This window comes from Bison bison, unplaced genomic scaffold (assembly GCF_000754665.1).
Source record: "Bison bison bison isolate TAMUID 2011002044 unplaced genomic scaffold, Bison_UMD1.0 scf7180017864329, whole genome shotgun sequence".
Lineage (NCBI taxonomy): Eukaryota > Metazoa > Chordata > Mammalia > Artiodactyla > Bovidae > Bison > Bison bison.
In genome coordinates, this window is record NW_011494901.1 from 4,230,708 (window position 1) to 4,245,183 (window position 14,476).

General features: G+C 40.2%; 1 protein-coding gene across 4 annotated transcripts in view; it reads left to right on the forward strand.

Annotated features, from left to right (window-relative positions):
• Positions 1-14,476, forward strand: part of MRPS27 (mitochondrial ribosomal protein S27) — a 103,904-nt gene that overhangs the window by 7,992 nt on the left and 81,436 nt on the right. For 2 of the 4 annotated variants that reach the window (XM_010853564.1, XM_010853565.1), the window contains one exon: positions 2,951-3,028. In XM_010853564.1, the coding sequence (XP_010851866.1) occupies positions 2,951-3,028 (78 nt within the window). Of the gene's footprint in view, positions 1-2,947; positions 3,029-14,476 lie in introns of those variants that run through there. The other 2 variants (XM_010853566.1, XM_010853567.1) reach the window with 1 other exon arrangement.

Here is a 14,476-nt window from a genome sequence, read left to right on the forward strand (position 1 = left end):
ATACAATATTGTAAAGTAATTAGCCTCTGATTAAAATTAAAAAAATATATATATATATCTTTATTCCCTTTTGAGGCAATCTTTGGGAGCTTTTAATATTATTGCATCTTTGCTTAAGCTTTAGACCTCAAATTTACACGTATTATTCTAGTAAAGTCTGACTAGACTCCCTGCTGAAGACAAGGGAGGTGCTGGTTTGGGTATAAACACACACAGGTGTGTTTATATTTGTTTTAGTTGGGAAATGGATAGAGAATAACAGTAGCGTCCTAATGGTGTGTGTGATCAGCTCCCATGCCTTCTAGCTGTGTTTGGTTATGGTCTGCTGTGACCTTCAGGGAGCTGTCTGCCATTCATTCCTTTTCAATTTTTTAAAACAGCTTTATTTAGATTTAGTTCACATTCATCTAACGTGGTCAACTTAATGCTTGCTTAGTTTTTTTGTTACATACACAGGGTTGTGCAGCAGCTGTCACCACGATCAATATAGGAGATTTTCATCACCTGAAGAAAAAACCCTGTACTCATTAGCAGTCATACCCCATTTCCCCCAGGTTTTCCTGCTCCTCTACCCTCCAGATCTAGGCAACCAATACACCTCTGTCTCTATAGATTTCCCTATTGCCGACATTGCATATGGATGGAATATTGTAATATGTAATCTTTGGTGACAGGCTTCTTTTTCCTTAGCATAATATTTTCAAGGTTCATCCATGTAGCATGTATCAGTACTTCTTTTTATTGCTGAATAATATTCCTTTCATAAGAATATACCACATTTTGTTTATCCATTCATAAATTGATGGATATTTGCATCTTTCCCTTTGGCTATTATGAATAATGTTGTGTACAATTTTTTGTGTGGATCCGTGATTTCATTTCTCTTAGGTATATATGTAGGAGTGGAATTGTTGGGTTACCTAGTAACTCCATGGTAACATTTTGCAGAACTGCCAAACTTTTCCAGTGTGGCTGCACCATTTCACATTCATACCAGCGGTGTATGAGCCAGATTACATCCTTATCAACAGCTGTTGTCATCTGCCTTTTTGATCATAGCCATCCTAAGTGGATGTGTAGTTGTATTTCAGTATATTTTGCATTTCCTTAATGGGAAATGATATTAAACATCTTTCCATATACTTATTGGCCATATATTTATGTGTGTGCTATTTATATGTGTGTGTATGTTTTAGAAATGTTTGTTCAGATCCCTTGCCCATTCTTCTGTTGAGTTGTCTTTTAAAATTTTAAGTTGTAAGAGTTTTTTTTTTCCCCCCTTATTTGTTGTTCAGTCACTCAGTCGTGTCCAGCTGTTTGTGACCCCATGGACTGCAGCATGCCAGGCTTACCTGTCCTTCACCATCTCCTGGAGCTTGCTCAAACTCATGTCCATCGAGTCGGTGATGCCATCCAACCATCTCATCCTCTGTCGTCCCCTTCTCCTCCTGCCTTCAATCTTTCCCAGCGGGTCAGTTCTTCACATTAGGTGGCCAAAGTATTGGAGCTTTGAATATTCAAAGTATTGAATATTCAGGATTGACCTCCTTTCGGATTGACTGTTTTGATCTCCTTGCAGTCCAGAGGACTCTCAAGAGTATTCTCTAACACTTCAGTTCAAAAGCGTCAATTCTTCAGTGTTGAGCCTTCTTTATGGTCCAACTCTCACATCCATACATGAGTACTAGACAAACCATAGCCTTGACCAGATGGATCTTTATCAGCAAAGTAATGTCTCTGCTTTTGAATATGCTTTCCTTCCAAGGAGCAAGTGTCTTAATTTCATGGCTGCAGTCACCATCTGGAGTGATTTTGGAGCCCAAGAGAATTAAGTCTGTCACTCTTTCCATTGTTTCCCCATCTGTTTGCCATGAAGTGATGGGACAGGATGCCATGATCTTCACTTTTTGAATGTTGAGTTTTAACCAAGTTTTTTCACTCTCCTCTTTTACCTTCATCAAGAAGCTCTTTAGTTCCTTTTCACTTTCTGCCATAAGTGTGATGTCATCTGCATATCTGAGGTTATTGATATCTCCTGGCAGTCTTAATTCCAGCTTGTGCTTCATCCAGTCTGGCATTTTGCATGATGTACTTTGCATAAAAGTTAAATAAGCAGAGTGATAATATACAGCCTTGATGTACTCCTTTCCTTATTTGGAACCAGTCCTTTGTTCCATGTCCGTTTCTAACTGTTGCTTCTTGACCTGCATAGAGGTTACTGAGGAACCTGAGATTCTGGGTAAAAGTCTCTAATCAGATAAATGATGTGCAGATATTTTCCTCCTGTTCTGAGTTACCCTTTCACTTTGTTGGTTGTGTCTTTGAAGGATAATAAGTTTCATTTTCAGTTGTCATTCCTTCTTTCTCATTTCTTCCTTGAGCTCTTGTGTACTGAGCACTGTTGCGTGCCGGTCGTTGGACAGGCGTCATCTCGTGGGTCACCCCAGATCTGGCTGGTTAGACTCCTTATTTACCCACTGGGTGCTCGGTACTCTTTGCTGTATGTGAAATAAGGGTAAATGTGCTGATCCAAGTCAGATGGAAATTTTTAGGACTAACTAATGATGATAAACAGTCGTTTAATGAGTTAAGCAACCATTCAGCAAGTATTTTGGGTTCTAAGAAGGAATTTTAAAGCTTATCTAGGCTCTTTGTCAGTGGAAACAAATGGCTCCTAGGTCTAAAGTATTAGGAACAAAATTAGCAGCAGTTTTACTAGTAATGTTAGAAATTTGAACAGGTTTTCTGCATTTTCTTCCTGTGAGAGGTTGAATGCATGTTGTCATGAACTGAATTGTAAACCTGTGCAATATTGGTTACAGTTTCATAGCATATCTTTAAATAGTCTAGTAAATGGAAAATGTGGCAAAGATACCCTTAATAAAAACAGATGTATAAATTGAACATGTATTGAAACCATGCCTGTTGAGGTAATTGTGTTTTTCCTCAGGTAAAAGATACCTACTTTCTGCAGCATATGAGGACAGCCGCAAATGGGAAGCAAGAGAAAAAGAAGATTGTCACCTGGGTAGGTACTCACCATGCTATTATATATGTCGTTTCCAATCACTCCATGTTTGTTACTATATATTCTTGAGATATATGTGAAATGCTTTAATAATAATCCAATCAAATAAGCATATTTTAAGTCTTAAAAAGAATTAGACTATTGTTTCACATGTGGCAGAATTATTTTTTCTTTCTTGCAAATTTCTCTTTCATTTTTGCCTTGACAGTCTCTCTGGATTATGTAAACATTATTTTGTCTTGTTTTCTGTTCATTTGATGCCGGGAGCCGGCGAGAGGCACTCCACTCATGACAGAGGTCATGAGGAAGGAGGCTTGGCATACGCAAAGGTGGGATCCAGCCTCAGGAGTCCCCCTGGATATTCTTGAGCATCTACCCCCCAAAAAACCAGAGTCTGCCTACTTTATTGCTTTGTGCTCTCACCTCTGACTTTACTAGGGGCTGTCCCCCACCACCATCTCGCTCTCTCTGACCAAGAGTTAACTTACAGCTCCAATTAATAAAGTTCCTGGGCATTAGGAGTGTTTAAATCTAAACCCCTCAGATAGCTCTCTAACTTGCCTAACAAGTTTACCCGGACTCCTACAGCTATGCATACGATTGTTTACAGTCTCCCAGCCTAGAGAGGCATGGGAAGCTTAAGATATTCAAATAGCTTAGAGCCTCTGAGAGAGTTAGAAACTGTCAGAATAAAACTAGTAAAAGATTTCATTGATGAGCCAATGCTTGCTGCCAAGTTTCCACATCCCCTGTACTGTATCCTTGAATGTGTATTAATTAATATAGTTGGTATGTAGAAAAAATAAGTAGTGGTCTTGGTGTTAGCAACTTTAGACCCTTAAGGTAATAAATTCTTTCCTTTGTTGTAAACCCACTGCACCTCTGCCCTGTAGGAATGTAACTTTATCTAACACCTCCGGAGGATGGCGCCAAACCTTAAAATAATTACTCTTAGAGAAAATAAGTCTTACCGTTGACAAACCTTTGTCAAGAGTCATAAAATGTTAATAGGCCTTCTGGCCAGAAGATAATGTAAATCACCCAAACCATTTGTATACGATAAATTTGCAGGAAAGAAACCCTGGTTTTGATAAGGATCAAAGACTGCTGACTTTGCATCCCCTATTATCCTCTATGTGTAACTTAGGGTATAAAAACCCCTGTTGAAAGTAAAGCTACGGGCCTTGCTCACCAAAGCTTGGTCTCCCCATGTCATTCTTTCTTTTCAATTTCTGGCTGAAGTTTCCCTCTGGAGCGCGGAGGTCCTCTGCTACCATTTATTTGCCTGGGCTTCTAAGACCCACTCAAGAAGGTGTCTAAGGTGGGGCACCTTCCGCTATTCTAGAGGGCGCCTGCGGCCTCCGTGGTCAGAGCTAACCTGGTGTCACAGGTTATATTGATTTTCCGCTTAAACCAAGCTACTCAGCCTCTTTTCTCCACTGAATTTTCCTACTGAGTTATCCTCATTCTATTACTCTTTATATCTTCGATGAATATTTAAATAGTCGCCGACGCCGTCTCCCCTTGGAATACCCTGGATCAGCCGGGGCTGGACCTCGGCAATTTTTATCATATAGTTAGTTACCATGCATCCTGACTTTATTTCATCTGCAGAATCAGTCTTTATCATGATGGTTTTCCAAATTCATTAATACTTCCACATTTACTAATTAGTACTCAGTATTTACTGTAAACAGGAGGCCTCCCTTTTCTTCCACTTCTTGCTCTTTCTCTGTTTATTATCAATATAATCTTGTAAATTGCTTTTTTTCTTTTAATGATTCATTACCATCCTTACCATCATTTTGTTAGTCAGATTCTCCTGAACTGTCTCAAATTTGGCTAATAGAATCCCTTTCAAGCTGGTTCCCAGTGTTCCATCTTGTACCTTTCCTGCTGTAACCCTGAAATCAGTTTCAATTAACCTTTAAACAATGGGGGTGAAGGGCACCCGCCCTCAGCACAAAAATCCTCATATAGCTTCTAGGTGGTCCTCCCTATAAGTGGTTTCTTCCAAGCCAAGTTTCCATCTATGGATTCAACCAACTGTGGATCATGCGTATAATCCTATAGTACACGTTTAGTGAAAGAAATTCATGTGTAAGTGAACCTGCACAGTTCAAACCTGTTTTGTTCAAGGGCCAACTGAATTTCTCCAAAGAGCGCTGGTTCCTTTTACTGGGGAATGGTATTAGAAACCAAGGTCTGTGCACTAGGCGTCCCTTTGCCACTGTGGAATTTTTGCGGCTTTGCCCATTTAGTGGACAGAGCTAGGAAAAATGTGTACACATACACACGTAAACATACGTGTATTCTCGTATATGTATATGAGCTTACACATATGTATTTTACAAATCATGAGTTCGTTCTGAAACCTGAGTTCATCTCTCTGCAGAGCTCTTCCTTGCCTTCCTGTCATCCGTGTTTGTATCTTCCTTCTATACTGAACATGCTGCCCCCAGCAGGGCCAGTGTTTGTTGTGGCTGTCAGTGTCGGTACTGCCTGTTACCATTTCTGACTTCTACCCAGTGAAAAGTGAAAGTGAAAGGTGCTGAGTCATGTCTGACTCTTTGCGACCCCATGTACTGTACAGTCCATGGAATTCTCCAGTCCAGAATACTGGAGTGCTTAGCTGTTCCCTTCTCCAGGGGATCTTCCCAACCCAGGGATCGAACCCAGGTCTCCCGCATTGCAGGCAGATTCTTTACCGCCGATTCACCAGGGAAGCCCCTTCTACCAGTAATGTCCTACAGTCATTTTGACAAGTCAAGAAAGAAAAAATACCACTGTGTATTCTGAAATGTCCTTGAGGGCCTTTTGGTACTCTTTTGGGAACCACTATTCTAATGATGAAAGCAGCATGGGCTCAGTTAATTATATTGCAAAGCTTATTCTGATGTGCCATATATGAATTATATGAAAAGTGCTGTGGAAGTACAGAAATGAAGATGAAGAATTGCATAAAAGCTATTATTAACACTTTCCTAGGTATGAAGGGAAAATTAGGAAACAGCCATTATATTTGGTGCTTTGGTATGGATCAGCTCTGTTATTCAGGGACAAACCTAGGAAATATTGTCATAGATTCTTGAGTGAGCAGATGCTCTTTGCCAAAGAATAAGCATAACAGGAGGTAACTGTCTCCTCTCTGTTAAGATTAATGTACTTAGAAAAGCAGTACATACCAGCCACCATTTCCTGAATACTATCCTGCCAATAATCCTTTCTGTACATCCCGGGGCCCTATCAAGTCAGAAGTGATTTTTTCCTCATCCTGTATCTTACAGCACCTTGTACCTTGTGTGATGTGGTCAAGAGTGTGCACTTGTGAAAATGTCTGGGTGTTTTTCCCATCTCTGCCACCTTTCAGAACCTATGTCTCTTAACTGGGTTCCTGTACCTATCAATTAGGGATGATGATAATGCCTGCTCCAGATCATACTCTGACATATAGTAGCTGCTGCAGAAATATGTGAAAGGAATAATTTGGGGTGTGAGGTGAGATGAGGTTTGGAAACTCAAACTGCTTGGAAGAAAAGAGGCTAAGACAATATTTTCTTCCTACTGTGTAACAATATTATTAAAACTTGCATTCATGTGTGGTATCACTGCACGTTTTCCTTAATTTTTTTTTTTTTAATTTTTTTTTGGCTGTGCTGGGTCTTCCTTGCTGCTTAGGCTTTTCTCTAGTTGCGGGAGCGGGGCGGGGGGCACTCTGGTTGGTGGAGCAGGTGTGCAGGCTTCTCATTGTGATGGCTCTTGCTACAGAGCCTGGGCACTAGGACGCACAGGCTTCAGTGGTCGCGGGTAGGCGGGGCTCCAGGGCTCTATAGCACAGGCTCAGTAGTTGTGGCGCAGGGGCATAGTTGCTCCGCAGCTTGTGGGGTCTTCCCTAATCTGGGATTGAACCCGTGTGTCCTGAACTGGCAGGCGGATTTTTCACCACTGAGCCACCAGGGAAGCTTCCAAATTCTGTATTTGAGCCTTCTGGCTAGGCTGTGGCCCTGAGAATCAGGCGGTACACCTGGGACTGCATTCCCATGATCGGACAGTAGGTGGCAGTGTGACTCCTCCGGAGACCCCAGAAGCCAGTGGAGCCCGGTGTTCGGGCACTGCCCTTTGGGAAGCGTTTCCTTTTGGACGTGCGTGGAGGGCTGCCTTTGGCATGTGGAGCGCTCTGATTGGGCGCTGTGTTCTGGTGCGGGCTCGCTGATTGGGGGAAGGCGCAGGGGGCGATATGAGGCTTTTACTCCGCGCGTCCCCATTGGAGGGCATGGAGTGGGGTGCAGTGGATCGCGCTGCCGGGAGCGAAGATGTGTGGGTGTGGGGCTTTGGCTTCCCTCATCTTAAGTGATTTTGCTTCCACAAATACTGGCGGAGGAGACCTGGATGCTCTCGAATCACTGTGCAGCTGCGGTGCCTCTGTTCAGTCTCATTAATGGTTTTGTGTTAGAACTTTGAGTGAGGGATGATGGGGATCTGTCCAGTTTCCCGTCTGAGAGTAATTTATTATTGCGGAGGTCTAGATTAAAGCCAGGAGTGCAGTATACGTTATCTGGGGGCAGGCAGGCCATGAGTGCAGGCCGGGTCCTCTGACACGAGTCAGAAGGCACCTTTTCGTCACTGCAGTCTTTGTGCTGGGCTCTGTGCTAAGCACTTCACAGGCACTCAACAGCAGGCTGAGGCAGCTGCTATTTCCCTTGGAGTTGAGGAAAACGAGACCAGATCCAACATTCGCTTAGGGTTATACATTATTCTGGAGAAGAGTAGGCAACCAACTGCAGTAGTCTTGCCTGGAGAAACCCTTGGACAGAGGAGCCTGGCACGTTACAATCCATAGGATCTTACAGAGAGTAGGACGTGACTTAAGCGACTTAGTACGCACATATATAGTATTCTTTTGTCTTTCTGCTCAGAAGTAGATTTCTTAGTGATTGCTGTAGTTATTTACAACTCTGCCTGACTGTCTTCTCTTGCACTGAAGCAGTGGATCTCTTACTTTTAAAAAATATTTTTTGATTGTAGTATACTACATATTGAAAAGTGCACGAATTGTAATGTACAGATTGATGAATTATCACAAAGTGAACAAACTTGTGTAAAAGAACGTTCCTACCGCTCCGGAAGCCCTTACTGTGGTTCCCATTCCCCTCTTCAAACCATTATTCTGACTTCTAATGAATGCCATAGGTTATTATTACTTTTTAAAATGTTTTATGATAGAAAATGTAAAACATACAGAGGTAGAGTGAATGGTATAAGCAATCTTCTTTACCCATCACTTTTATTCAGCAGTTACTACCGCATGGCTAGTCTTTACTTCATCTATACATCTGCTTATTCCCCCATCCTGATCTTTTGGATGATTTTGAGACAGATCTCAGACAATATATCATTTTACCCATACTTTTTCAGTACATACCTCAAAAAGATATTTCTAATACTGTTGTAACACCTATAGTATTAATAATCATTTAAATATGAAATATCAAGTCAGTGTTCAAGTTTCCTTAATACTGATACATTTTTTAATGATTATGCACATAAGGTCCAGGCAATGCAGCTGGTTATGTTTCTCCCCTTATCTTACCTCTTTTTAAGTCTTTTAATGGAAACATGCCGAGGTAGAGAGAATAGTATATAATGAACCCCCAGGGTCTGTCACCCAGAATCGTGGTTATCAATTCCCTGCCAGTCTTGTTTCATGAAGCCCCTACTACCTCACCAGATTACTTTTTCATCAATTCTTGTTATCTGATCATTTTATACTTATTTTGATATAAAAATAGGTAGGATTTAAAATATACATATATAACTACACTATCACTCATACCATTACTAAAAATTAGTAATTCCTTAACATTATTAAATATTTGCTCAATTTCACATTTCCTCAAATGTCTTATACACTTCTTTTTAATTTATAGTTTGTTGAAATGGATTTCAGATAAGGTCCATACATTGCAATATGTTGACATGATTTTAATCTGTAGGTTTCTCTTTGTTTATTTCTTGAAGAAAATGAGTCTTTTGTAGTTTCCCACATTCTAGATTTGCCGTTTTCATCCTTATGGTGGTATTTAATATGTTCCTTTACCATCCTTATAAAACTGGCAATTGAGAGAAAAGCTTGATCAAATTTTTTGTATTTTTGTTTTTTCTTTTGACATGAGTACTTCATAAGAAGTGTCATTTACTGTTGTCAGGAGACACACAGCATTTGGTTGTCATGTTAATGTTAAAGGCCATTTGTGAGCATTGCTTAGATCTATTTCATTAGAAGCTGCAAAATGTTGCTATTTTATTTCTGTAATTTTGTCCTCATTTATTACCCAGAAAATTTTTGTTAAAGAATTTCTTTTCATCAGCAGTTTAGTTATCCTGAGTTATAGTTTGTATGGAAGAGGCAGCTTTGGAAATAATTAATTGACCACCTGCTGCTGCTGCTGCTGCTAAGTCACTTCAGTTGTGTCCGACTCTGTGTGACCCCATAGACGGCAGCCCACCAGGCTTCCCCATCCCTGGGATTCTCCAGGCAAGAACACTGGAGTGGGTTGCCATTTCCTTCTTCATTGCATGAAAGTGAAAAGTGAAAGTGAAGTCACTCAGTCGTGTCGGACTCTTAGCGACCCCAGGGACTGCAGCCTACCAGGCTCCTCCATCCAGGGGATTTTCCAGGCAAAAGTACTGGAGTGGGGTGCTGTTGCCTTCTCCAGATTGACCACCTACCATCCTCCAAAGGTTGTCAATGAGGGTTTTAATTCTTTTTAATAGCATGAATTCATGGACTTACGTATTCCAGACACTTTAATCCATTGCAGTTGATATTTTTTATTGAAAGAGCCTTAGTTCTTCAATTAGGCTCTGTAAAGCCCTGGGAGTTCTTGAACTTTACAACTCAGATCAGAAGATTTCCATTTTAGACTGCTTCTGTACTTTGTCTCTGAAATTTCATTAGCTGTGCAGATCTACTGGGGAGGTATAGAGTGAAAGTTAGGAACATCAGCCAGTTAGCAGCTGTTGAATTACAGACTGGGGCTTGCAGTAAATAGGATTCAGGACAAATCATGCTGAGGGTCTCCTGGGGGAAGTCCCTGGGTTCCATGAGATGTTTGTTCGCTCACCCTGCCAGGGGCAAGGGCCTAGGTGACTTGAACTGAATTGCTTCTTGAGCCCTACTGAATTAAATATTTTATTTCTGCTATTTTCATTTGATAAGTAATTATTAAGTAAGGGATACCTTTTAGTTTTAGTTACTGCCTTTTTGTTTCTGGTTTTTTGTTTTTGGCAGGAAGGTAGGGGAGCAGAATTCAAGTTGAAACCAAGCACCTTGACCATCTCTCACATTATCTAGACACTTCTCTCATTAGCTGAGGTTTAGTTTTGCTGTGTCATTTCAGCTGTGGAGCTTTTTGGCTTGTTGCAGTAGTTTTCCAAATCCTGCTCTTGGAGCTTGATGGAGATTTTCTGAGGCCTGCTTTCCTGTTCGCATATCTGTGACATATATTCATTCACTAGATTTCATAATGACTGTCTGTTGACAGTTCTAGAGGTGGGTCTGGCCTGTGTACATCATCTTCCTTTAGTCTTAGTATATGTGTGTACAAAGCTTGCCTTCACATTTTTTCTGTTATTGTTTTATAGCTTCTGGTGACAGACAAATAGAAGAAAATCTAAATATTTATATTCAGAATGGTTCCTAGGTTAATTTTTCCTAATCCCTTCTATTATTTCCATACATGGTATTGGTCATCTCTCTCTATTTTTCTTTTTTAAATGTGGGAAACAAAAACAGTTTCAGCCTGTGCTTTCCAGATCACTTCTTTTAGGAAATAAAATAATAACTTGTATCTAGTTCTTTAAGAATTATATAAATTAGATAAGGTATGCAGATGGTCCTACATCCAGAAAGAGCTTAACATTGACTGAATGGTTAACATTGATGTACAGTTAACACAGAAATCATGAAAAACTGAAACCATCTAATAATTTCTTATCTAAATCTCCCAGAGTTCAATAGAGGATCCATCTTTCCTTCAGAGACCTTCCTCATCCAACTTTGACCCAGAGACTACCCTGCTTTATAAGAGGCTTCTTTCCTAGCACATCGCTACTATAGATTTTATGATCATTAAAAAGATTATCATTTTCTTTCTCAGAATTTTATAAAATTTGAAGCTGTGTTACTTTGATGTACACCAGGTTAAAATTATCTTCCTGAAAAAATGGATTTTTGATCATTATGTAATGACCATCTAACCTGAAAAAGAAAAGCTTTTTACTTTCAATCTGTTGTGTCTGATATTAATATAGCTGCACCAGCTTTCTTTTGGCTACTTTTTTGCCTAGTACATTTTTCATACAGATATTTTTAACTCTTCACATGTTCATATGATTTATATAGCTGTATTATGTGTTTTTAAAACTGATCTGACAATTGTCATGTTTGTAATTGGAAAGTTTAGTGCATTTACATTGTCATTTTATGATCAGTGGTTTATTTGGATTTATTTCTGCCATGTTTTGTGATTTGTCCCATCTTTGTTCTTTTTTTTCCTATCTTCTCTTCAATTAGTTGTGGTATTTTTGTTTTTTGCATTTTCCCCCTCCAAAAATTATATCCTCTATTTCTACTCTTTTAGAATGGTAGATTTTACCATTCTAACTCTACATCTTTTAGATGATTGCTTCATAACTTCCAGGGTACATATTTACCTTAAATTCTAGGGTTAATCACACTCTGCTGTCCTTTAGTCCCATCACATAACCCCCAACCATATGTTACTAATATTAAAGTTTTGTCCTTTAAAACATGTAAACACATAAGACGTTATTATTTTAAACAATTTCCCTCAGACCGAATCAATTTTATTTACCTAGCATTCTTTATAGCATCTCAAGTCTTTTTTAAAGGATCATTTTCCGTCTTCCAAAAACACGTCTTCTAAAAAACACAACTTGTAAAAATCTTCTTTAGTGATACGTGTTGCTAATAAATTCAGTTTTTGTTTTAAAATGTCTTTATTTTTCCATTAAACTTAAAAGATAGTTTTGTTGGATGTGCAATTCTCTTTTGATTGTATTTACTCCCAGCATGTTGTTCTACTGTTTTCTCTTGTTTCTAGTGAGAAAGCACCTGTTGGTATAGTTGCTTTCCTTTACCTTCTGGCTTCTTATTCTTCAGTTTAAGTGTAATGTATCATGGTGTGGGTTTAATTTTACTTAATTGACTTGAGATTTTTTTTTGTTTCCTGAATCTGAGAATAGGTGATTTCTATCAGTTCTAAAAAACACTTGGCTATTAGCTCATCATGTACCAACTCTCCCCATTCTCTTTATTAACAATGTCTTCTGGAAATTCAAGTTCATGTATTTTAGACCTTACTATTCTATTTTCTGGGCTTCCCTGGTAGCTCAGCTTAAAGAATCTGCCTGCAATGCAGGAGACCCCGGTTTGATTCCTGGGTCAGGAAGATCCCCTGGAGAAAGGATAGGCTACCCACTTCAGTATTATTATTCAGTAATTATTATTATTAGTAGTATTCAGTATTCAGTATTCCCTTCCTGGGCTTCCCTGGTGGCTCATATGGTAGAGAAGCTGCCTGTAATGTGGGAGACCCGGGTTTGATCTCTGGGTTGGGAAGATCCCCTGGAGGAGGGCATGGCAACCCACTCCAGTATTCTTGCCTAGAGAATCCCCATGGACAGAGGAGCCTGGCAGGCTGCAGTCCATGGGGTGACAAATCAGACACAACTGAGTGACTATCAGCAGAGCATATTCTGTTTTCTATATCTCTTAATGCCCTTTTTATACTTTTCGTTTTTATTAATCTCTGCTGCAGTCTTCTTCTGTCTTGTAATTCCTTTTAGATCTTTCAGGTTGGTAATTCTCACCTTACTTGTATCTAATCTGCTCTTTAACTTGCTGAATTTCTTTTTTACAATTTTGTCAACATGTTATTTACATAGAGTATACCACACATACTCACAGTGTGCATTTTGACAAGCTTTGACATATGTGTGTGTGCGTCTGTCCCTGAGCTCATCGCGGGTCAGGAGGAGCAGCACGCCTGTCGCCCAGCCCCACGTCTCTCCTCCTCCTCTGTAGCCCTCTCCTGCTCTTCCTGCCCACCTTCCCGGGAAACTGCTGGTATTGTTTGTTATCGTAGATTAGTATGTATTTCCTATGATTTTATGTAGTAAAATCAACTCTCTAAACCCCTTAAACCTCAGTTCTCAAGTTGGTGTGTCTCATATGGCATGGGAAGTGTGGATTAGGGCCTCAGGTGTGAGGCTGACCGTGTGGCCTAGAATCCTCAGGGAACGGCATCCTAGCTGCTTCCCTTTGCAGGGTCTGTTACTTTCCACTTCACCTTCTCTGCTGGTGTAACCCTAGGCAGTCCAGGCTTTACCCAATGATCTGTGAAACAGCTTCCCACCTTACAAAGGCCTTGGTTCTGTCCGTGACCTGAAAGTCATTGAAACCACAGCTGTGTGTCAGTGGGGTCAGCAAATGCTCAGATGACCGCCTCCCTCAGTAGTCCCTTAAACACACGAGGCTTGTGCTTCCGTCTCGCCTTTAGCCTCTGATGATTAGATTTATCTTCTTGAAAGCTCAGTCATATATTTAACAGTTTTTTTTTTAACATTTTATTTAGATGTTTTGTTTTTATAGTAGGGAGAATTTTTTTAAAGCTCTTCAGTCCACCTTATTGCTGAGATGGAATTCAGTTTAATATCATCATCTTCAAACTTAGCAGCAACATCCAAGACTTGTCTTGTGTTCCCTCCATGGTAGTTCTCAAACTAATTTACTCAAGTGCTTGCCAGGCTACCTCACAATCTCCTGGGGCTTTTGTTTAAAAATTTGTGTTTGCATGGTCTCATCTCAAATCTATGGAATTAGAGTCGCCTTCTGGGTGTGAAGCCTAGGAATCTGACATTTTAGAGTCTTAAAGCCTCTCAGGGTTTCAAATCCTTAACCAGGATTATACTTCGAATAGTGTGGGGGTCCTCAATAAAATCCTTTATGTCCTTAGACTATCAGGGATTTTTTTTCTTCCAACAAAAACAACAGTTTTATACTAACATAAATTTCATTTTCTAGACATATTTCCACATTGTCTATACAGCTTTAAGTTTTGTTAAATGAAGGATTCAAATTTCAGACCCATTTTTCTTTAGAGTCTTTGTTGACCTCAACTGTCCACTGCAGTGTGTGTTCCTAAGGAGCTGAGTGACAGGCAAGAAGGCATCTTCTTTGGCACATCCCTTTGAATAAAACCTGGGCATCTGCTGGCCCCTCGCTGAACTGTGACGTGTGGCTGTGACTGTCGAGCCCGCCGTCCAGAAGCCTGTGGTGTGGCCCGCTGCAAGCCGCAGCTGCCCTGGCTTTTGTGGCCATCCCTGCTCCGTGCAGTTTTCTGCTCCATCCGTCACGCCTCTGCT